Source organism: Lipotes vexillifer, unplaced genomic scaffold (assembly GCF_000442215.2).
Source record: "Lipotes vexillifer unplaced genomic scaffold, Lipotes_vexillifer_v1.1 scaffold328, whole genome shotgun sequence".
NCBI lineage: Eukaryota > Metazoa > Chordata > Mammalia > Artiodactyla > Lipotidae > Lipotes > Lipotes vexillifer.
The window spans coordinates 275,049-298,011 of NW_006799460.1; the positions used below are offsets into that span (position 1 = coordinate 275,049).

The 22,963-nt window shown below is 53.6% G+C and overlaps 1 protein-coding gene across 3 annotated transcripts in view; it reads left to right on the forward strand.

Moving 5' to 3' along the window:
• Window positions 1–22,963, forward strand: part of FAM193A (family with sequence similarity 193 member A) — a 98,886-nt gene that overhangs the window by 21,810 nt on the left and 54,113 nt on the right. For 2 of the 3 annotated variants that reach the window (XM_007471621.1, XM_007471619.1), the window contains exons 2-6: window positions 3,746–3,891; window positions 4,231–4,398; window positions 7,990–8,224; window positions 13,698–13,822; window positions 18,486–18,633. In XM_007471621.1, the coding sequence (XP_007471683.1) occupies window positions 3,746–3,891; window positions 4,231–4,398; window positions 7,990–8,224; window positions 13,698–13,822; window positions 18,486–18,633 (822 nt within the window). The remainder of the gene's footprint in view (window positions 1–3,745; window positions 3,892–4,230; window positions 4,399–7,989; window positions 8,225–13,697; window positions 13,823–18,485; window positions 18,634–22,963) is intronic. The other variant, XM_007471620.1, reaches the window with a different exon arrangement.

The window sequence follows — 22,963 nt, forward strand, 5'->3', positions numbered from 1 at the left end:
AGTTTCTGGTGTACAGCAAAGGTGAGTCAGTTATACATACATATTCTTTTTTCGTATTCTTTTCCATTATGGTTTATTACAGGATATTGAATATAGTTCCCTCTGCTAAGCAGCAGGACCTTGTTGTTTATCTGTTTTATATACAGTAGTTTGTATCTGCTAATCCCAAAGTCCTGAGTTATCCCTCTCCCCGCCCACCCCGCCCTCCAGGTTAGTTATCTTTTTAAAAGAGTTTACGGGTGAGAGGGGTCTTTGGCCCACTTCTTTATCACGTGTGGTCCTCTTCGTTCCTGTGTGTAGCCCCACATCTCCACTTGGGGCCATTTAACTGGAACTGCCTTTAACATTTCTTGTCGTGCAGGGAAGCCTCTGTTTGTCTGACTGAGAGCTTTTATTTTGCCCTCATTTTTAACTGTTACTTTTGTTCAGAACTCCAGGCTGTAGGTCAGGTCTTTGCTGCCCAGCCCGTTTCTGATGCGCCGCGGCGTTGTTGTTCTGCTCTTTGCTCCTGTAGACCCAAGGGGTGATTTCCTCTGCCTGCCTCTCAGCTGTGTACTTCTCACTGGTGTTGAGCAGTTTTGCTCTGTGTGCCTTGGTTGTTAGCTTTGGTTTACTGTGCTTGGGATTGCAGGAGCTTTTAAGATATGTCAGTTTGCAGTTTCATCAAATTTGGGAAATCTTCAATCATTTAGGCCCTTTGTTCCTGGGACACGATTACCTGTGTGTTAGACATCTTGGTTTTGTCTCACAAATGCTTTTTCTCAGTCCTGTTTCTCGCTGTGCTTCAATTTGGAGATTTATTTTTATTACTTATTTCAGGTTTATTGATATTCCGCTGGGTCTAATCTGCTCTTCAGTCTATCTCATGTATTTCTTTCTTTCGAGATGTTTTTTCTTTTTCATCTCCAGAAGTTCCATTTGCGTAGTTTTACATCGTTGGTCTCTCACCTTATCATGTTCGTTTTCCTCTACTTCCACGAGCATATGGAGTTTATTCGTAGTCTCCAGTTCCAGATTCTTGTCTGTGGGTTGCATCGTCTCTGTTATTTGGGGGTCTGTTTCTATTGATTGGTTCCCCTCCTGGTTATGTGTTGTATTTTCCTGCCCCTTGGCTTTGTTATTGGATGCTGGACATTGTACATTTCACATTGTTGAAGTGTAGGATTTTGTTGTATTCTTTTAAACTGTGTTGGACTTGGGCAGAACATAGTAACTGAAGTTAAATCTGTCTAAGATGTGCACTGTAAGGTGACACGTTTAAGGATTGACCATATGGTCGCCACGTGCCCTGTTCTGAAAGGTCTGAAGCTTCCTTCCGTGTCAGTAGGAAAGGTTACTTTTTCAGGTTCTTGGCCTCTGCTCTGAGTCTTCCCAGGGTACCAGGCAGCATCGTTGGTGCTTGTGTGCAGTGGCAGGCGGGTCAGAACGGGTCCTGCTCTCACGGAACTGATCTTGTTGTGGTGGAGACAGGTCTAAAACAGGAAAACCCCAGGAATTCAGATAGCAGTTTGTGATGTCAGAGATTAGCCAGGGTGACCAAGGTCAGGAGGCGGCAGCGCACCGCTGATGTGAACAGGGTCACTTGAATGTGGAGAGTGGTGAGCTAGTGACAGGAGACCCATGCCCAGACCCGAGAAGGGAGCTCTAAGGATACAGTCGTGGTGCATCCAGGGAGCAGCCACTCTGGGTCAGGGGAGGGCTCGAGGACACACTTGGAGCAGAGGGGCTTCTGGGAGGCTGAAGCAGTGGCGGGCGGGCTCGCCGGAGCAGGGGCTGCACCCGGTCCCTCGGCCTCCGAGCGGTAGGAGTGGGCCAGTGCAGCCGGGGACTAGGAGGGAGGCCTCTGCCGAAGAGGCCAGATGCCGAGCACAGCAGAGGAGCAGTGTCTGCAGGGCAGAAAGTGGTGGGTTTGGAGCTGAGACGCAAGAATTGAGAACTGGCTCAACCAGCCCCCCTGAGTAGGTATCTTTTTGCTGAGGCATGATTGATGGAGAGAATTCTTCTTTTGTCGGAAGCCATTCAGAGGCTTAGTAGATTAGCCCTCTGGGTGAAGGGAGCAAGTGCGGTGAAATAAAAGCAGACGTTGGTCCTGGCCAACCTTGAAGACAGCGGGAAGACAAGAGAGTCTGTTCAAATGGTGTGGGAGGGTCTTTGCAGGGATCTGTATGGTCTCATTCGTGCGTTAAACACCACTCTGGCTGCTGCTTGGAGAACGGACCCTCGGTGTGCAAGGCGGCTGTAGCACCCTGGTATCCAGGCCTGGGGTGGGTGACAGTGGCCTCGGCTGGGCTGGACACGTGGGTGGGGTGGAGTGTGGGTGCGTGGGGGGTGGAGGTAGGGCGCGCGGCCTCGCTGCTCTCGGGGAGTAGCCTGCTTCCTCCACCAGCGCCTCAGACCCGTCTCGTCTGACCGCCCGTTCCTGCCCCTCGCTGACTTGTCCGTCAGACCCCTGGCCTCTCCAGTCACAGTTAGAATCAGCATTGTCTCATTTTCAGGAATGCGTGTCCCATCTGCAGAAAACGCAAGTGTCTCATCTGGTTCAGAGCTTCTCCCCCAGCTTCCATGAGTGACGGCGGCGTCACCCAAGGGCACGTTGCGGGGCTGGAGGGCAGCAGTGCCTGTCCTGCGGCCTTCCCCTTGCCACCCCCGCCCCCTGCTCTTCCGTTCTTTGCTGGTCTCCTTGTGGTCCCCTCTGGTGCCCAGGCCCTGCGGTCCTCACAGGTCGTCCATGGCAGGTGGCTCTTGCCCGCAGGAGGCCCTGTTGAGGTTTTCCTAGGCCTCAGTCGAGACCTTGCACTGGACTGCCTGCTGGGGACAGTGTGACACCCCCGTCCCCGCTCTGCCTCTGCCCCCGGGGTAGCTCCGGGGTCCGCTCACCCAGCAGGAACGTTTTCGGGCTGGGGGTGTTCTTTGATGGTGGCGCAAGCCCTGCCCTCAGCTTGGGAGTGGCTCCCCTGCTCCCGGCCCCTCCACTGGAGGACTTCCTTGCGCTTCATCCAGCAGTGGATGGGGTGGGGCCGCAGGCGGGGGCGTTGGCACCCGGCTGAGGGCTGAGCCGGGCTTGTCTCAGAGCCTTTGCACTTGACCTGACGGTGACGGGAGGAGGAGCGATGCTGTCCTCCCTTCAGGAGCCTCTTCTGTGACTCGGCCCTTCTCTTCAGGCCACTGGGGCGCTGGCTGGAGCTGGCTGCCCTGCTCAGGAGCCCTGGGGGACGTGCAAGCACCTTCCTGCACTGTGTGGGGTCCTCAGCCCTAAACCTGGAGCCCACGTCCCCGGGGGACCAGGTGGCAGCTGTGCGGGTTGTGGGGCCGTGTTCTTAGGCAGGGGGAGGTGAGGGGTCGTGATCTCCACGGCGGCCGCTGGGTGGCAGGGTCTGAGCCCACCTCCTCCTGGACGTTGTGGGGCAGAGGCTCAGGTTTCTGCTGAGCAGCGTCCCCCGGGATGGTGGTTGCAGGTACCAGTTAGGGCACTGGGAGTAGAATTGCTCTTTTTTAATGTAAGAAGGAGATTCATGGACCGTCCTCGTGTGGTTATGATGTGACTCTCAGAAGGTAGAAAAATAATCGGTTCCAGACAGAATTCTTGGGTGTCAGAGAGAAAGTTTCCTATGTAGTGTCGGTTGAAGTATTTTCCTTTTGATGTGTAGGTTTTCCATTCTTCCTAGAAGGCACTGTCCTGGATGGTTAGTAGCGAATTTGCGCCGCGGGCATCGCTCACAGTGAGTCTGTTCTCTTTCCTCTAAAGCAGGGTCAAGACTTCCTTCTTCACTCCCCGCTCGGCGGCTCGCAGCCCGAGGCCGGTGGCGGGAGGCTCACCCTGGGCGCTCAGCCGTTGCCCGCGGCCGCCCCCTCGGACACCGCGTGCGCCTGCGAGGCCTGCAGCGAGCGCAGGTACGGGTACGGGGGGGGCCTTCTGCCTGCGGGGGGTGGGGTCCTCCTCCACTGCTGCCCTTGACGACTGGTGGGAGGAGGCACGTCCTCACAGAGGGCGGCAGCCTCCCTGAAATAGTTAGGGTCTCAGGTCGATGGATGCCTCCGACTTGGAGGCTGGGGAGGCCGTCACTGCCGCTGCCAGAGGCCTGGGAAGAGGAGCCGGACGCGCGGGTCCTAATTGGTCTCTGGGCCCGGCTCGGCTGAGGCGGACCAGGGCCCATGGGAGCCTTGACAGCCAAGGGCCCTGGGGGCTGCGCCGGGGCTGATGGCGCCGGTCCTGTGGGCGTTTGTCCCCAGGGAGATTTCGGCAGAGGCGGAGCGGGAACCTCAGCAGCTGCAGAACTACTGGTCGGAAGTGCGCTACACGGTCCGCTGCATCTACCGGCAGGCGGGCACCCCACTGGCGGATGACCAGGATCAGTCTCTGGTGCCCGACAAGGAGGGGGTGAAGGAGCTCGTGGACAGGTGCGTGTTGCCTAGGCGCGGCCCTCCCCCACCAGCCGCCCACCCGGGCCTCCCCTCTGCTCGGGGGGACTCCCCTCTCGGGGTTGGGAGACCTTGTCCGGCGAGCTCGGCCCCGGGCACGTGGCAGGCCTGCAGCAGACGGGCCGGGTGAACTCTCAGATTCTCACGCTGGTGGAAGGCTTATTACCTGTGTAATGAGAGCGAACGGACGCACTTCTCCCCTTCCTTGGTGTTGAGGCTGACAGTAAGACTCCTTCGGGGCCCTTGCTGTGCCCGCGATGGCGCTGAGCACTTTCTCAGGCGCTCCTGCTCTGTTGCCCCGTGGAGGAGAGGCAGTTATGCCGCTTAGGAGGTGAGGAAACCCAGGCCCGTGAGGTCCGGTGGCGGGTGGAGAGCCGTCTGTCACAGGCCGGTTCACAGACGTGCTTCTCACTGCGTGGGGCTCACGGCAGGGCGCTCGCGCAGGCGGGGACCTTGTGCTCAGTGACAGCAGAGAGTTTGAAGTGGGTGTAATTTTTATTCTTCCTTAAGAGTTTGTACCATTTTTTCCCTCTTTTTGGAGAATGTTCCAAATAAAAGCAGTAAATTTGAGCGAGACATTCCGTGAACTGATTCTCATTTTGGTCTTTTTTTCACGTTTTGAATGCAGCCCCTTTGGGGTTCTGTAACCTCTTGTTCGCTCTACCGTAGAGTTCATCCTGGAGATGGGGGCGGTGGCTGGGTGGTGGCTGGCTGTGGGCTGTATTAGCTACTCAGTGACTCGGCCGGTGTGTCCAGGCTTTGACTGCGTGAAATGGCTCTAGGTGGTGTGTGCCTGTTTTAGAAGTTAGGTTTCCTTTAGGAAAGTATATATAACCTGCATGTCACACTTGCAGCTTCACAGCTTGTGAGTGCTTAGGAAGAGGCCAAAGTAAAATAAGAGACAGTTGAAAGGAAATGCTCAGTAAATAATTGTTCAGATGGGATGTTATGGCAGAGAGGTTTGGGAAACAGCAGTATTCTAGTAACAAAACATACCGTTAAGAATGGAAGAATTCCACGGCCCCATTTGAGGTCTGGGTATATATACGTCGCGTGTTTTTCACATGTTTTACATGTACTACGTTTTTCCTAGTCTCCACGTCTAAGGACCCTTCTCTTGTTGTCTAAATGCCAGTACACACCAGGAAGGGCTGTCTGTAAAGCCTGTGTCTAGGGCCTGTACAGCTGGCGGCGATTCTCCTTTGCCCCTTTCCGTGGCCCTCGGCATCCTGCCGCTCTGCCTCCCTCACCCACCCCCCCCGCCCCCCCTTTTCGCACATCATCACTGCGTTCAGCCACACTGGCTCTCATGCCGTCCTCCACAGACCTGCTGGTTTCTGCTCTTCGCTCGGTCTGCAATGTTCTTCCTTGCTCAGGGTTTTTTTCCCTCCCTTCCATCCTTCACTTTAGACTTCAGAGTCACCCTCTCAAAGAGACCACCTGACCTAAACTCCGAGGGGCCTCCCCCATCATTCTTTATCAAGGCTTCCCTTCTTTTTTATCGTGTTACTGCCGCTACCTGGAATTACACTCTGTATGTGCACGTGCTCCAAGCATCCAGTGGCCTGAGAGTTGGTTCTCCTGGCGTCGTCCTGCTGTGGTTTTGGCACAGCCGCCTGGGCCCAGTGCTTGTTGAGCGCACGGCTGCGTCAGCTTCCACAGCATCTTCCTCTTCCTGCCCCTTGGCCGTAGCATTTCTTAAAAGTCTCCTTGCAAAAGTACCATGGGGTCAAGTCATTAAATTTATAAGATACAGAAATAGACAAAGAAATAAAATGCAACGCATGTCTAATTCCAGCAGGCGAAGAGAACCAAGAAGGAGGCGTCATTTTCGCACTCATCACTGCGTTCAGCCACACTGGCTCTCATGCCGTCCTCCACAGACCTGCTGGTTTCTGCTCTTCGCTCGGTCTGCAATGTTCTTCCTTGCTCAGGGTTTTTTTCCCTCCCTTCCATCCTTCACTTTAGACTTCAGAGTCACCCTCTCAAAGAGACCACCTGACCTAAACTCCGAGGGGCCTCCCCCATCATTCTTTATCAAGGCTTCCCTTCTTTTTTATCGTGTTACTGCCGCTACCTGGAATTACACTCTGTATGTGCACGTGCTCCAAGCATCCAGTGGCCTGAGAGTTGGTTCTCCTGGCGTCGTCCTGCTGTGGTTTTGGCACAGCCGCCTGGGCCCAGTGCTTGTTGAGCGCACGGCTGCGTCAGCTTCCACAGCATCTTCCTCTTCCTGCCCCTTGGCCGTAGCATTTCTTAAAAGTCTCCTTGCAAAAGTACCATGGGGTCAAGTCATTAAATTTATAAGATACAGAAATAGACAAAGAAATAAAATGCAACGCATGTCTAATTCCAGCAGGCGAAGAGAACCAAGAAGGAGGCGTCCAGTCTCCTTGTAAGTTCGATTGTCCCTGTGTCATTTTGAGCCTTCTGTGACTTTCCTTTAAGAGATGAAATGCTTTCTGTTTCAGAGAACAGTTGCTGTACTGGTCATTAAAATTATGATTGTCCTGCTAAGCTAAACAGTTAATCTCTCTGAAGTAGACGCACCACAGTGGGAGTCCCGTCAGTTCTTACTGTTGCTGTGGCCACGTTTTTTGTAAGGCTACACAAGCTCCATTTTCACTCGGCTCTTGTCTTTTACAACCTAGGTAGTGTGGTCGCTTAAAAGTGGAATGGGTGACTACTCACAGTCTTCTCTTTTGACCCAGCGTGGGGCCCAGAGGTGAAAGGATCCATTACCCAAATCCAGGAGCTACAGCTTAATGTATTGTACAGCTCGGGTGCGGGACTCACAGCGGCTCCTCCTGGTGACGGGCTCCAGGCGGGTGCTGTAGTTGTCGCTTCATCGGATGTAGGTTTCCATCTGGAGGCTCCTCAGAAGTGCACAGCTGAAACGAGTGGTCACTTGAAACATAGCCATGCCAGTTACTATAGAGCAAGTTTGTAAAAGTTGATGATCTCCAAGTTAGGGAAGAAATTCACGAAACCCATCATTGCTGTGTGGCCTGATCGGGGCGTGTGTGGATCCTCAGCTACACATTTTATCTTACCGCTTTCATTATTTCTTGGCGGGATGATTTAAAAGGAGACACACTGTCTGTAAAGTTTCTTCTGCTTATGAAAACAGCAGCAGCAGCCCGTTTGGGTCAGACACTGAATTCCTGGGAAGAGGAGCAGCCCGCTCCCGTGCTGCGCCCGTGTCACCCCTGGGGGCCGTGGCCTTTCACCTGTCCGCAGATAAGCGTTCAGAGATGGCTGCTGGGCTCTCCCGGGCTCGGCAGTTCTGTGGCCCCCGTGCGGCTCCGCTGTGCCCGCTCTGCCGCCTGCTGGCTGCCTGAGTCCAGGGACTCGCCCAGCCACCTGGCTTCGCGTCTGACCCGGCATCGCCTCGGGGGTTGACAGCGAGCTCTCAGTGGACGCCGGTCACTGCCGTTTGGCCAGTGACTCTGGGGGCTCCCCCTCTGTCGAGCAGGCTGACTGTGAGAAGACGCCGGTCGTCGTTAGGTGGACACCCCCGGGCTCCCAGGGTCCCCCTGCGGGCGAGTGGTGACTCTCTCTCCTGTGCAGGCTCTGCGAGCGGGACCCCTACCAGCTGTACCAGCGGCTGGAGCAGCAGGCCAGAGAGTACGTGCTAGAGATGAAGGTCCGGCTCCTGCGGCAGCTGTCAGCCGCGTCCAGGGTGAAGTCGCCGTCCGCCCTGCAGGGCCCCCCGCAAGCGCACCAGTTCATCTCCCTGCTCCTCGAGGAGTACGGTGCCCTGTGCCAGGCGGCGCGCACCATCAGCACCTTCCTCGGCACCCTGGTGAGTCGGCTACGCGCCCTGCCCGGGGCGGGGGGTGGGGGCGGGGGGTCTGGAGGCCCGTCTCGCCCCTCCCCTCCTCCAAGATGTGCAGGCGGGGCTGGGGGCCTGAGTCCCCTCCTCTTTCTCTCCCCTCTGGACTTGGCTGCTGGATGAAAGCGGAAATACTGCTCAGGGACCTTGGGTCCTGGGGGCGCGGTGTGGGGACCATGTGAGGTGAGGGTCCAAGTGGGTGACAGTAGGAAGGAGACAGAGGAGTGGCTGTGCTGTGAATTCTGCAGATGGGGGCTGTGTTCTCAGGTGGAGTGCAGAGCATGGGGACGGCACGGCACCTGTGTCCGGCCCCCCGGCTCGCCGTTACTGATCTACTCGCCAGCCCAGCGCTAGACTGAGGATAGAGTCATGGAACCACGTGAGACGCCAACCCCCTGTGGGCGGTCTCTGACCGCCTCAGAAGGGAAATGACCACAACGGGGTGGAAGGAGGCCTCTGGTGGAAACTCAGGTCCTGGGCCTGGTCCTCGACAGCCTCGAGCGCACCTGCCGGCTGGACGGAGGGACGAGCCGTCTTTGCTTCCTCGACTTACTAATAGTCTGTGGAGTTTCTCATCGTCACTCAGATTTTATTACTAAGTGAGACTTCATCGGGCTGGTTTTGGGTGCTTTCTTAGTGGTAAAACTGCACTTTGAAACAAATGCAGTAACCAGTGGTTCCGAAGGTTTTAAGCGTAAGGTCTTTATGTGACTCTAAAGTTGATAGACGTCGATAGAAAAATTAACCAATTTTGCAGGTAGTTTCGGGGGGTTCACGGAGCTCCTCAAGCGGCATCACTTCAGTAGAGCATTGCTGTTCCTGCAAGTGAGTCCCGAAAACCTCGAGGGAAGCACCCAGCGTGAGAAAAGGAGCGGGTGAATGCATGGGCGGGCGGTTACCCTGTTCAGCACCGAGCCCGAGGGGCTGACCCCCGGGCGTCCCAAGCAGCACCCGCCCCCGGCTCACTGAATGTCTCCCTGTCCTCCAGAAGTCCAGCTCCCCTGCCACTTCCCCTGTGCCAGCACTGGCCTGAGCCTGGTGCACAGAGCGGTGCGGAGAGCTGCTGCTGCCCCCCAGCCAGCCAGGGCCAGCTCAGCCTCACCCTCCTCGGCCGGTTAGAGTGCACGCCATCTCACTCAGCTACCAGAAAATAATTTGAACCGTGTTTATTGAGCATAAGCTGTAAGCTCAGAATACAGCTATTTGGTCAGTGATCTATTTCACTTTCTTTGCACGTGGAGATACTCACTTTGGTTTCCAGTGAGACACCACACCAGTAACCTGGACTCTTCCTTCCTCCAGGGGAGACAGCTGAACTCTGGATAACACAGGCTAAAACAAGGTAGAACCTTTTAAAACGCATTGCTGAGTTGGCATGAAAGGCAAGAAGCCTTGGAGGGAAAAACAAATCGAAAGCTGGTGGAATCCTGAGAAAGTCATGTGCTCAGAAGCCAGCATTCCCTCCAAAGATTTCTTCTCGTCCTGGGAGAAAGGAGGTACAGCCTAGGTCCAGCACATAATGCTGGGACCACAGATGATCACAGCCTCTGTGAGGGGGCAGGAGAGACACTGCCCACAGGAGGGACAGCAAGGGCCTGTGCCTAGGGTGACCTTGGCAGGGGTGGGGGGCTGTTTATGTGATGTGAAAACCCCCAAACCTAGAAGTCAGTGAGTCGGGCAACACGCAGATCCCCTCTGCGAGCTCACTTCATCCCATGTAACCACTGTACCGTTGTCACACCTGAGAAAACTGATGATTTCTGTGCGCTCAGAAAAATGTCCCAGTTATCTCAAAAATCTCTTTTCGTGTTTGGGGTGTTCAAACCGGATTGAGAACAGTTCACAGATTTATCACAGCGTCTTTCCAGATCTACCCCGTGATCTGAGCAGGGTAGGAGTTCGACAGAGCCGAGGTGAGGTTAACTCTTCCAAGACCCGTGTCTCAGAGTCTCAGCAGTTTTGGACTTGGACGCCTTTCAGTTTAAAAACTGAGAGCCCCAAATAGCGTTTGTTTGTGCAGATTTTAATCTATCAATATTTACTGTGGTGAAATTAAAACGGAGAAATTTAAAGATATTCATTAAATCACTTTTAAAATAACAGCTCATTGCATAACATAGACAGCATATCTCTAAATAAAAAAACTGTTTTCCAAAACAAAACGTTTAGTAAGAAGAGGGCACCGTTTACACGTTTGCACATCTCTTTAGCGTCTGGCTTAACGGAGGACATGTGGGTTCTTACACCTGCTTCTGTGCTCCGTCTGTCTTCATAGGTTGTTTTGGTTGAAGTTTTTGAAGAAAATTGGGCCTCCCAAAGATACGTATTTGGAAGAGTAGTCTAATAGACTTTTCAGTTTGTTGTGGATATTCTTCTCTGAGAGAATACACCGGAGTCCCAGTGCTTCTTAATGGTTAGCTGCAGTCAGTGTAGAACCTGAGACCGGGTCACTGAGCTGAGCCGGCTCTGTTCCGTCACAGTCCACTGGTGTAGCTCACGCTTCAGGTCGTTTTCTAGCATCAGACGTCGGTCGTTTTGAAAACACTGGTTCACTGAGTGAGCTACACAGATCTTGCTGAAGATGTTCAGTGTCATGTTAGGCAACACGATATTCAATGTAAAAAATGGCCTTTGTCACCATCCCTGTGACCCTCATCGGAAAGATGTTTAAATATGGAGAAGCTTCAAGGCCACAGTGGCAGATGTAAGTTTTCCAAAGTTCTGATTTTTGCTTGAGAGCTCAGATTTTGGGATTGGCCACAAGTGGGGTCAGTTGTCCTTGAAAGCAGCAAGCTCACTCGCCGTGCACACCTTGCCAGCTCATGCTGTGCTCACTCCCTTAGCCTCTCTGGAGACAGCCCCTCCTGCCCTCCTGCCGCCGCAGGACCACGGACCGTGTCAGGGCATAGAGAGGCGTCTTCAAACACATGCCTTTCCTGGGAAATGTGCTCGTGCCCCTGGGCATCAAACCGGCCACAGGTTTTCTAATGATTGTACACACTGAAATAAAACTGGGACCAAAGTTAGGCCTCCGTTCACCTAGGAAATGCCTTCCCAGGCTGTAAGAATTGTGAAATCTGAATTTCCATTTACAAGGCCAGAAGCATCTTGAATCTCCAGCTGTTTCTCAAGCTCTGCTGCAGGACTTGACTGTACACGCTTCCTCTTTTTTCTTCCAACCCCCAAGCACCTCCCTGCAGGTGAAGTAAGAAGTGAGAGTGGTTTGGGTGGAAGTGCCTAGGCTCAGGTCATCCGGGAGCTTTTTCTTTGGCCTCCGGCTGAGGCAGCACCAAGTCCCTGCCAACCCCCGGGTCTCGTCTCTCGTAGCAGCTGTGGCAGCACACACCCCGCAGACCCCGTCCGCCCAGGCCTAGGGCCTGTTGCTCGGCCTCTGTACACTGTTTCTGGCCTGTGGATGGGGCACGGCAGCACCAAGTTCAGGGTGGCCCTCGGGAACTACTCGCACTACCAGCATGTGTCGTTGTCCCGAGTTGAGCTGAGGTTGTGAATCGAGCTTGGGGTCTGCTCTTTCTCTTGCATGACTTACCTGGAAGTATAATTTCAGATTTCATTAAAAATGCCAAACATCTTCCTCATAAATCGGTCTTTACCTTTATTACCTTTAGTTAATGTGAGCCCAAATCCAGAGCTGTGGTCCCACCCTTGCAAGTATTGTAACTCAGTGCCCAGGGTTGCTCACAGGCTGGCGGGCAGGGACTGTGGACTCTGTCCCAGAGATTGACAGGGGAGACCAGGCAGGACCTCCGCTCTCCTGGACGCCTTCCCTGGACCCTCTGTCATCTGGCTGAGGGCCTAGTCTGGCTGCTGCCTTAGCTCCTTTGTCATGGAGACAAATCATAGGTCAGACCGTCGCCAATCCTCTGTCCCCTGGGGACTCCTGGCAGTCAGGGACCTGCTGCACTAGTCTCTGTGTCCTCGTGCTGGCACAGCGCCTGTGCAGAGCGGTCTCTGCTGAAGTGTGTGACACATGTCCTTTCCTCACTGCCTCGGTGGCTATGTCATTATTACAAGCACGTTATTAAAATTATGTGCTTGTAATCAGGCCTCATTCCAGGCCTTGGGCCTAGTTTTTCGGTTCCCAGGCCCTGGTCTTCTGCCCCACCCAGCTTTCCTGTATCGTAATTGCTCCGAGAGATGCTGCGTGTGAAACGAGAATGATAAAACTTAGACCTGGGAGGCACTGGTGTTTCGGTTAAACGTGCAGTGAGGACAGGCACTGGGAACGTTGCTAGAGTCGAGGGCTTGAGGCTCCCTGCAGATGCCATAGATGCCCTCCTGCAGATGTCATAGATGCCCTCCTGCAGATGTCGTAGATGCCCTCCTGCAGATGTCGTAGATGCCCTCCTGCAGATGTCGTAGATGCCCTCCTGCAGGTGTCATAGATGCCCTGCCGAGTCTCTGTGCGGGTCTCGAGTACAGGCAGAGGGCTGCATGCGACTCGAGAGCAGGTGTGCGTGCGTGGTAGGGCAGGAGCACACGTGCTCAGCAGCGTCCTGCAGGTGTGTGCTCACCCTAAGTTGCTCTCTCAGCCCCTCCGTCCACCGGTGATCAGGGCACAGAGCAACGGGATCTCCACGTGTAGATCGTGTCCTGACATCTCCAGGTGTCATAATTTCAGCTCAGTTGGGCTACACAGTAAATAGGAACAGACCAGTACATGGGGTGGCATGAGTCACCTGTTCAGAGGGGATGCCCAGTGAAGCCTCTCCAGACTGTTGGTCACTCAGGTGAGGAATGTTTCCCCAGGTGCGAGGTGATGCACCACGAGTAGTGTACATGTGACTGACAGACGGACGTGTGGGTTCACACACGCGTGGTTGCGGCCAGAAGCTGTTGAATGTGAACGCTGCACGCGGGGAGATCGTGGCGCTGTCTGCCCCGGTCACCCTGTTCTCTCTGGAGGTCACTTGCTGTGATGGCCAGGATGCTTCCAAACGTTCAAAAGTTGTTGTCGAAAGTAACTGATGAGGTTGCCCATGTTTAGCAGGGAAAGAAAGAGCTGACCTTCCACGCACTGTCCCTAGCAGGGAAGTTACTGTGTCTGTCAGAACGGGAGGCTTCTCAAGACAGGCTCAGAAGTGATGGTCCTTCGGCATCAGAGGATTTGTATGCATTTATTTAAGTTGTTTGAGAGGTAGGGCTTGCAATACATTTGGGAGGCATGGTTGTGAGAAATGGCTGCCGGACGTGTACGCTGGTTTCTCCTTTTTCTGTCCCCTCATCTTTGTGCATCTTGCCACCCCTTTGTTTTGTGTTGAGTCATTTGGAAGGGAGGCTGGATGCACAGGGAGTAGCAACCCCTCATGAGCAGAATGTTCTGGGCCTGGACAGAGGGATGTGGGTTTGGGGGCGGGGGGAGAAACCCTTCTGGGAATTTTTCAGTCTTTGATTGGGTGTATCTTCTGTGTATCTATCTAACTAGGAAAACGAACACTTGAAAAAGTTCCAGGTTACGTGGGAGCTGCACAATAAGCACCTCTTTGAAGATCTGGTCTTTTCGGAGCCGCTTCTCCAGAGCAGCCTGCCGGCACTGGTGTCGCAGATCAGGTACTCGGTCTTCACCTGCATGTGTCCTGCCGGCGTGACGGCGTGCTCCTGTCCCTGGGGTGCAGCAGGTGCGCACCTGAATGCTACTGCAGGGGCAGTTCTTGCCAGAAAATTACCGGGCTTAGGGGAAAATACAGTTTGGGTAGAAAGCTCAAAACCCAGAGAGTAATACGATCGAACTTTAAAATAATAAACGCAGTATCATTGCTACTAAGGTTTAGCATCACAGATTTCTCCTGAATAAGGAAAAGCTGCGGTAAACATAGCAGTTCACTTGACAAGTCCCAGGCTTTGCCAGGTGGCTGTGGTGTGGTCTGTGCTGGGGCACTTGGGGGGCCGGGGGAGGGCTGGTGGTGCTAAGGGGCCCCGGGGCGCTAGGGGAGGTATTAGACACGCTGTCAGATCTCTCAAGCATTCGCTCCCCGTCGCGGCTCATGGCTTGGGTTCTTCTTACTGCTGTAGAGCTTCCGTGGGGCTTCATCAGGTGTGCCAAGCCCGGAGTCCCAAGTGTAGCCTCGGGTCGCTTGCCCTGGTGAAGGGGAAGGGGAAAGTGCAGCTGGGGGTGTTTGCTTCGAGGTGGCTTGACAAGTTGGGCCCCTCCTCAGATCTGCTGTCCCAGTGCTGGAGAGCCAGGTGTGAGCTACCCCAGCCCTGCAGCGGTTGATTCTGTTCCTCATCTGCTTACCACCTGTGAACAGACTCCCAGCTGTAGACGCATCATAGAACAGCACAGACTGTAGTCATCTTGGTTTAAAGGTCCACACCAAAATATGGTTGGGCCAGATTCGCAAAGAAGGGGAATTATTTTTACGTCAATATATTATTGTTGCAGTTAACTTACACAGTAGTCACCTTTTTTTTCTTTCTCTTGAAATCCATGTTTCAATCCAGTCTTTGTTTCCTGTGTTCCTAACTCCTATTTGAGGGGTCCTAGCTATTCCCACTTCTCACCCTTACCTCTGGAGCAAGAATAACCTTAAAAGCAGCTGGGGAAGGAGGACTGGGGCCAAGGTGGTCAGGACAAAGAGTTACTGGTGTGGCCCGCACCCTGCTTCCAGCATCTCCCGCACCACCGCCTGCGTCCCGCCCACTCTGAGAGCGCCGTTACGTTCCATGGTGGGTGCACAGAGACGCGAGTGTCCATGTCTCCGTGAGACATGAGCGACCCTCATGGAGATTGTGCCCAGTTACGATGCTCAAATCCAGCAAGAGCGCTTTTTATAAAAACATGCATCTTGTGGTGGTGGTGGGGGGGGTCCTTACAGCAACATTCCAGGGTATTTAGCCTTGTGTTTTCCTTTTCTGGTGAGCCAGGGAGTTTGCTGGGCCTCTCATCAAACCGCGGGTGGGTGGCAGAAAACTGAAACGTGCAGTAGAGCCCCACTTTTCCTGTGCCCTGGCGCTGGATTTCTCATCTTGCTCGTTGCGGATGGTGGTCAGTCTCCAAAGATCAGCAGTGGCTTAGAGTCTTCAGTGTTAATCCTGGGGCCAAGCTGCAGAGTTGCTCCCAGGAGCGAGTGAGGGGCAGGGTGCCTAGACATGGGGATGGAAGCTGGGGAGAAGGCAAGCAGGGCGTCCCCAGGAGTCTGGGGCGCCAGCAGGAGCCATTCCTTCGAGTGCCCCAGGGGACACCTTTGTTGGACCCGAGAACAGTTCAGATTTGACCTTCTAGTTTACAGATACCTAGTTAACAACAAACACTGACACTTTGTCTCTGGGCCTGCGTTTTGTTTAACGTTATTATAAAGTAAAATACAGATACAGAAAACTACACAGAATAAATGTAAGCTGAATGGATTGATAGCAGGTGAACATCCCTTAGCCCCAACCCAGCGTGCTCACCTAGAAGCAAGTCCGTCTGCGTGCCCCACCGGGCACAGGAGCCTCGCCCAGAGCTGTCACTCAGTTGTCTTGCACAGCGATCCCGTGATTCCCTTTCTTTATTCTCTCTCTTTTTGTTTTTTTTGGCCGCACTGTCCGGCATGCGGGATCTTAGCTTCCCGACCAGGGATCAAACGTGTGCTCCCTGCAGTGGAAGCGTGGAGTCTTAGACCACTGGACCGCCAGGGAAGTCCCCCTGTTTTTATTCTCTTATTACTCATGTGCATTTCTATAGTCTAGCCTGCTTTTTTATTTGCTGTAGTTTTTTTTTTCTTTCTCTTTTTAAATACAAATGATCTACCCAAAGGTTGGCTTCATTCAAGGAACTGACTTAATTTAGGAAAGTTATGTCTCTCTGTTTTTTAACAGCTTTATTGAGATAGAATTCACACACCATATAGTTCACTAGTTTAAAGTGTACAATTCAACAGCATTAATTACATTTATAACGTTGGGCAACTGTCACCACTATTTCCAAAACTTGGATGTCACCCCAGATAGAGAGTCTGTCACTGTTAAACACCGACCTCCACTCCTGGCCCCTTTTCTCCATGCCTTTTGAGATTCTTTGACATGCAGGCCCCCACCCCTGTCCACTTTCCCTTACAACTGACCCATTAAGGAACCAGCTCCGTTTGTCGTGTAGCGATGCCAGGGTCTGGGTCCTCCAGCAGGCCACTGGACATGTGCTGCCTGAGAGTTCGTGTGAAACCAGAAGCTCTGTCAGACTCTGCTTCCATCCCTCTGGCAAGACCAGGAGCCCCATAGTGTCTCCTTATTTGTTGTGGTGGTTTTAGTAGCTATTGCCCAATTTGGTCTTTATTTTAAGTCTACTGATATATTCATTGTTAGGGGAATGTTTAATTAGGCTTGAAGCAAACGTACCTGAACTGATTTTATCTCATTTTCCTTATCACTTATTGTTTCACGTAGACAATATTCATAATAGATATTACCAGCTGTTAACTGTCATGTGTTTGCAGAGTGAATATTTAGGTAGTAACCTGTCTGCTGACCCATTGATGCTGTTGACCCTGAGGACACTTTCTGCAGTCTAGCAGCTCCCTGTTTTCCTCTCTGGACTCCAGCCCTGTGCCTACAGCTTGTGCTCTGAGTGCCCCACCACAGAAGTCCCAGGACCCCCGGCTGCTTTGCCCTCCACTGGCTCTAAGTAGAGTCTGCACGTAGGACAGGAGGGGAGCGGTTCTCACCTCGGGCAGGAGAGCGGGGAGAGCATGAGTCCCCCCCGCCTCCACGCCAGTCTTCTGGGTGGCCTAACGGGGAAGGTGCGGTTTGCACGAAGAGTGGAAATCAGCTTGTGACGAGCAGGGTTGCAGAGGCAAGGGTTGAGGAGAAGACCGCTGCCTCGTGGGCTGCCGTGCTCTCAGGCCTGCGGGCACCCACGTGCTGGGTGGAGCCGGGGGGCCTCGAGAGGCCCTGGATTCTGGGTCTTGAGGACTTTTGTTTCCTGGGGACAGCCTCGGTGTCTGAGCCAGCCCCGTCACCGCGTGGGTCGCGTCGTGCCCTTTCCTGGCTCTGGGCTTTCCCGCACAGCTTTTCAGTGACCCTGTTTTCCGCGTGCTCCCTCCTTGAAGTGACGGAGCCGGTGTAGACGGCTTCGGCAAGAATGAGTCCATTCGCACGACGTGCCTCTTTATGCAGTGGTCACCAGGGTGGAAAGGGAGGTGTGTCTGCACCCGTGGAAAAGTTCTTGTTTTTAAATCGCTGTTGTTTATTTTCATTATAAAATTATTAGATTGTCATTGCAATACAATTCTGAAAGCAAAGGAAACCCTGAAGAGAGGTAGGTACCATAAACAACTGGGTGCTGCTTCCAGATTTTTTCCAGTGTCCACGCCTCCCACACGTGTGCATCTTTACACGTGGTGACGTAGTCCTTTCCTCACTTAACATGGGAGCGTCTCCATTTCAAAACGTGTCTGTAAGTGCATGTGTGTCTGAGTGTGAGTGTGAGCAAGTAAGTCGGTGTGACGTAGTCTGTAATTGGAAGCCTTGTCTGGTGTGGTGTCACTGACCCCAGTGGGTAACTTGCAGCTCTTCTGTGTGAACAGCAGTGATTAGGAAGCCTGCACGTCATCGTTGTGCTCCTGAGCGATTGTGAATGTGGCCTTTGATTTTGAAGTTCTTTGCTCTGAGGTCTTTATCACCATTGCTGTGGTTCAGATGTTGACACGTTTAGGTATTAGGAAGAGGAACGGTGTCTGAAGATGACCTGCCTGTGAGCCTGCGCCCCTCCCCCACTCTCCCGCGTCCCCTCTCCCACGCCGCCCTCCTCTTGAGAAGCCCAGGTGTCTCCCTCTATTTGTGTCTTTTGTTTTCTGTTTATTTTCTCATCTGCCATCTTACCATCTTTCTTAACAAGATACACAGAGTAAATGAAACTATAATTATATTTTTTATTGAACTGAATTTCCCGTGTTACTTGATTTGAAAACCAGGTCCAAATTTTGTATTTCTCGTTAAACGCTCTGTTCTCTCTGGGTCGGTGAATCTCAGCAGGGAAAAACGGTTTACGACCCCACGCCCAGTGCACTGGGTCTCTGGGCCTTGGTCTTTGTGGAACAGCGTGACTCACACTCATTTTTGTCTTAGGAGCTGTTGCCTCCTGGAGCTCCTTCCCTAGGCCAGACTCTGTCGTGGCGCCTGGGCTGCGCGCCTAACTCGCCCCGCGCAGCAGCCCCGTGGGGCGTGTGGCGGTGCTCCACTTGCCACCTCGGGAGGGGAGATGATGGCCAGAGTGCTGAAAGGCCTCTCTCCCCAGGCTGGGGACCACGACGCACGACACCTGCAGCGAGGACACGTACAGCACCCTGCTGCAGCGGTACCAGCGCTCCGAGGAGGAGCTGCGCGGGGTGGCCGAGGAGTGGCTGGGGTGCCAGAAGCGGATCGATGCCTACGTGGACGAGCAGGTGGGTGCGCACCGCCGGGACGGCCGCGAGGAGCCCGCCGCGAGGGGCCATGTGCCCAGGGGAGGGGTGCGAGCGGGGGCTCCCAGCTGCTGCTGCTCCGGAGGGGACGCCCAGCCATGCCCGCGGGGTCAGCTGCCGGCCAGGTCCCTGCTGGCCTGGGTACAGCCACAGTCACGGGCACAGGCTGCTGCCCAGGCTCGGTGCTGCCGGCGGGGGCCTCTGAGGCCTTTGGAAACAGCTGAGCCTTGCCGTGTCAGGACCCGTTTACTGAACACTGGCCACACGTGAGCTTCAGAGCCCATTCCCCACCCCGTCCCTAAGCATGTCGAGAGGGAGCACAGACACGAACACACACGGCTGTGCTGGGCAGGTGGTCTGCAGGGGTGGAGGAGGGTGGAAGGCAGGCGCTGCTGTGGGGATGGGGCCTGTGGGCAGGGCTTCCAGCCGGCGTCCCGGCCGGCCAGCCCGCCTTTCTGAAACCCCCAGGAGGGTTGGACAGGGGAGGCGTTCAGCGTGGATCTTTTCCAGGGTACCGCAGGGTGTGAGGAGTAATAAGGAAACAGTGACAGCTCCGTGTTGTACTTTTGAGGCTGTACGAAAACAGAACCTTGGTTCTGGCGTAAGGCGGGTGCTGATGCAGTGTCTGCCTGGGATCCTGGGTGCTGCCTGGCCGCTGGCTGTGACGCTTCGTCTCGGCGTTGCCACCTTAGCGTGGTGAGGGATTGGGAGGAAGGAAGGGACTGGCATGTGCCCACGTCACCGTTCGTTCCAGCCTCGCTCCGTGTTTTGTGTGGCAGTTCTCCCTCTGCAGCCTCGGGGACCGTTCCTATAAGTAGTCTCTCATTCAGAACCTAGGAGAACGCTTCCGACCGTATTCTCCCGCGTGATACTGGCTTTCCCCTCTGTCAGGCGCGCCTTGGTAACGTGACAGAACTCAGCGCTGTTGAGCTGAGCTTGCCTTGGGCGGGAGGCTCTGCCGGCACCGTGCGCTTGGCCTCTTCCACAGTTGCTGCGTGTGTAGCACGTGGCCTCGGGAGCCACTCTGTACCTGGCACACGCTCCCCGCTGTCCTGGGGTCCCCGGGGCACTCGAATTCCCCAGCTGTGGCTCGTTGCTGACCACTGACGCCTCAGCTTCGGCCGCTGTGGGGGCAGGGCCGGCCCCAGGTTGCTTGACTGGCCTGAGTCTGGCAAATGTAGGCACGGGGTCAGGGAGCCGTGACCCCGGCTGCCGTCAGCTGCCATCCCTGTGCATCCTCCACCTGGGCCTGCAACCAGCTCGTCCCCTGAGGCCTTGTGCAGCCAGGCAGCCGGCAGCTGAGTCACTCAGAGGCAGGGGAGCAGTGAGCTCCCTCCCCTCTGCTGCCTGCACGTGCACCAGCCCGTTTGCAGGAGTTTTCTGTCCGGGTAGTAGAGGGCACAGGAGCCCGGAGGGGAGACTGGTGCGTGGGGACAGGGGCTGTTGCCTGTTCCTCGGGGTGTTCTGGACTCAGGTCCTGCGGAGGACCCTGCCCCAGATTGGTTGTGAGCCTCATTCAAGCCTTTCCCCTCCCTGGGCCTTACTTAGCCTCCCACTTGTGAAATGACAGAATCAGATTAGATGACATTTCGGTTTTGTTTGAGCCTTTGTATTATATAATTCTGAATCAGTTTTGTGTGTGTGTGTGGTTACTAAAAAGCAGGACCGCTTTTTAGTGCGTTCTGAATTAAGCTGCCCCGAGCCGGTTACTGGGTTACCTTTAGAGGAAACCCCACGTCAGTTAAGTGCAGTGGTTTATCCAGAGTACAGAGGAGAGGGGAGAGTTGGGAGCCCTGGTTTCCCGGGACGTTGGGGCATCAGTTCTCTGTGAAGGAGGGACCTTCAGAAAAAAATCAAAGACGAGACGCCAGCCTCTCCCTGGCTAAACTCTTGTCGTTGGGGTCCAAGCTGATGATAGAAGAAATTTGATGAGGCATATTCTTGCTTTAAAAGAACGAGTGATGTGCGAAGGCTTCTCAGGGAGAGAGACGTGTGAGAAACAGGAGCTGGTCTGGGCTGCTTTGTGGGAACCCATGAGGTTACGCCACCTGCTAAGTCTCTGTCCTGCCGGCTCGGCTTACAGGAAGGGTGGATTGCATCAGGTCACGGAACCCCTGTCCCCAGCATTAGGCTGAAGAAAATACCCCCGTCCAGCAGACTGGGGATGAGTCTGTCCTCACCAAGGGTTGCTGCTTACACTGGCCTCAGTTTGTCTTCAGGGTCCCTGGACTAGGAGAGGAGGGAGGCACCATTTGTATGGACACCCTAGAACCTCACAAACCATGTGCCGCGTCTCCTGAGAACCTTCGGGGTCCATGTGGGCAATAAACTGCTGCAAGGACAACAGCAGACAGTCCGTCCAGGCGGCGCCCCCAGCAGTGTTTGCTGTGGGCCTGGACAGCGACATTGGCAGCTCTGCCTCTGCCACCCCGTTAGTATCTACAGTAGTAACAGACGTGTAGAGAGAAGCTGGGTCCTGGCGAATCGACTGGAGGGCGGATCGGATGCTGAAAGATTGATGGGGAGCAGTAAACAGACTGTCACTTGGAAGCCTGTGCTGGGGAGGGTCCTAGACAGAGTTCTGGAGTCCAGATGTGAGGGCTGCGCTGTCTGTCCTCAAGGCATCTCCGAACAGGCCAGACCCCAACAGGAAATGGCAGTGTAGCCTCAGGAACTTGGGGCAGCCCCTGTCCTCAGTGCTGTGAGGAGGTCTGGAGAGAGAGGCCACCAGCCCAGCGACTGAAGTCTGACCCCAGGGAGAAGCACAGGAAGACAGAGCTGCCCCCTGCCTGTGAGAGGAGACGTGCAGAAGTGAATTGACAGCAGGTTTTTTTTTTTTTAATTATTTATTTTAATATTTATTTATTTGGCTGCACTGGGTCTTAGTTGCAGCAGGCGGGCTCCTTAGTTGCGGCTCTCCGGCTCCTTAGTTGTGGTATGTGGGCTCCTTAGTTGTGGCATGTGAACTCTTAGTTGCGGCATGCACGTGGGATCATCTGGTTCCCTGATCAGGGGTCGAACCCGGGCCCCCTGCATTGGGAGCGTGGAGTCTTAACCACTGCACCACCAGGGGAGTTCTGACATCGGAATCTTCGATGTGGCTGGACTAGGTGACCTGTGAGGTCCCCGGCATCTCTGGCCCTGACAGTGGGGCTTGTTTAACTTTGTGTTTGATGCTGAGCGCTACTCGGGGAGTTTGCAGAGTTCCATAGTGGCAGTGGGGAGACGCTCATTCGTGAGTACAAGTGCAGACGAGGGCCTGCGGACATGTAGGCAGCGCCGGTCCCCGTGTTGAGCGGGGCTTGCCGTCTGTCGCAGAGGAGCCTTCAGTCTGGAGTTGATCTGAAGGGGCTTCCACTGCAGCTGGAGGTTCCTTCTGCAGAGATTGGTGCCATCCACTAGCATGGGGGTCTCATTTATCCCTGACTTTTCCATCATGCTTTGTCAGTGTAAGCTTCTGATGATAATCAATAACTTGTGATCTTATTTAGATGATTTCAGAAAAACGGTGTAACTAAAGTGATAATTCAGGTGAAGAGAAAGAAGATAAATGGTGGCTTACTGTGCAGTGTGCTAAGCACTGTGCTAAGCAATAATCTCCTTGCTGCTAGGAATATAATATATTAGGAATATAATACACAGTATTATCACTGCTATTGTGATAAAAATGGGGTGTGTGTAAAAATAACAATATACATGTTTTTTCTAAAAGGAAAATACAGTCTTAAAAAGTAAAACTGAAAGTGAATTTATTTCTTTAAAAATACTTGTTCTTATAGCTATAAATGTTTACATTAAAAAAGAAAGATCTCGAATCAACAACCTAACTTTGCAACTTGTAGAAAGAAAAAAAAGGTACACTAAATCCAAAGCTAGCAGGAGGAAGGAAATAATAAAGATTAGAGCAGAGGTCAACAAAGACAGAGAGTAGAAAAACAGAAGAGAGAATCAGTGAAACCAGAAGTTGGTTCTTCAGGAAGAGCAGCAAAATTGGCAGACCTTTAGCTTATGGACTAAGAGAAAAAGAAAAAAGACTGAAATTACTAAAATCGGAAATGAAGTAGGGACATTACCACCAGTCCTACAGGAATGAAAAGAATGACCAGAGAGAACTGTGAACCGTTTTACGCCAACAAATTGGATAACCTAGATGAAATGGACAAATTCCTAGAAACAAAGAACCAACCAAGACTAAACCATGAAGAAACAGAGAATCTGAATAGACGTATAACTAGTAAGGAGATTGAATCAGTGATCAAAAATCTCCTGACAAAGAAAAGTTCAGGACCCAGTGGCTTCAAAGGTGAATTCT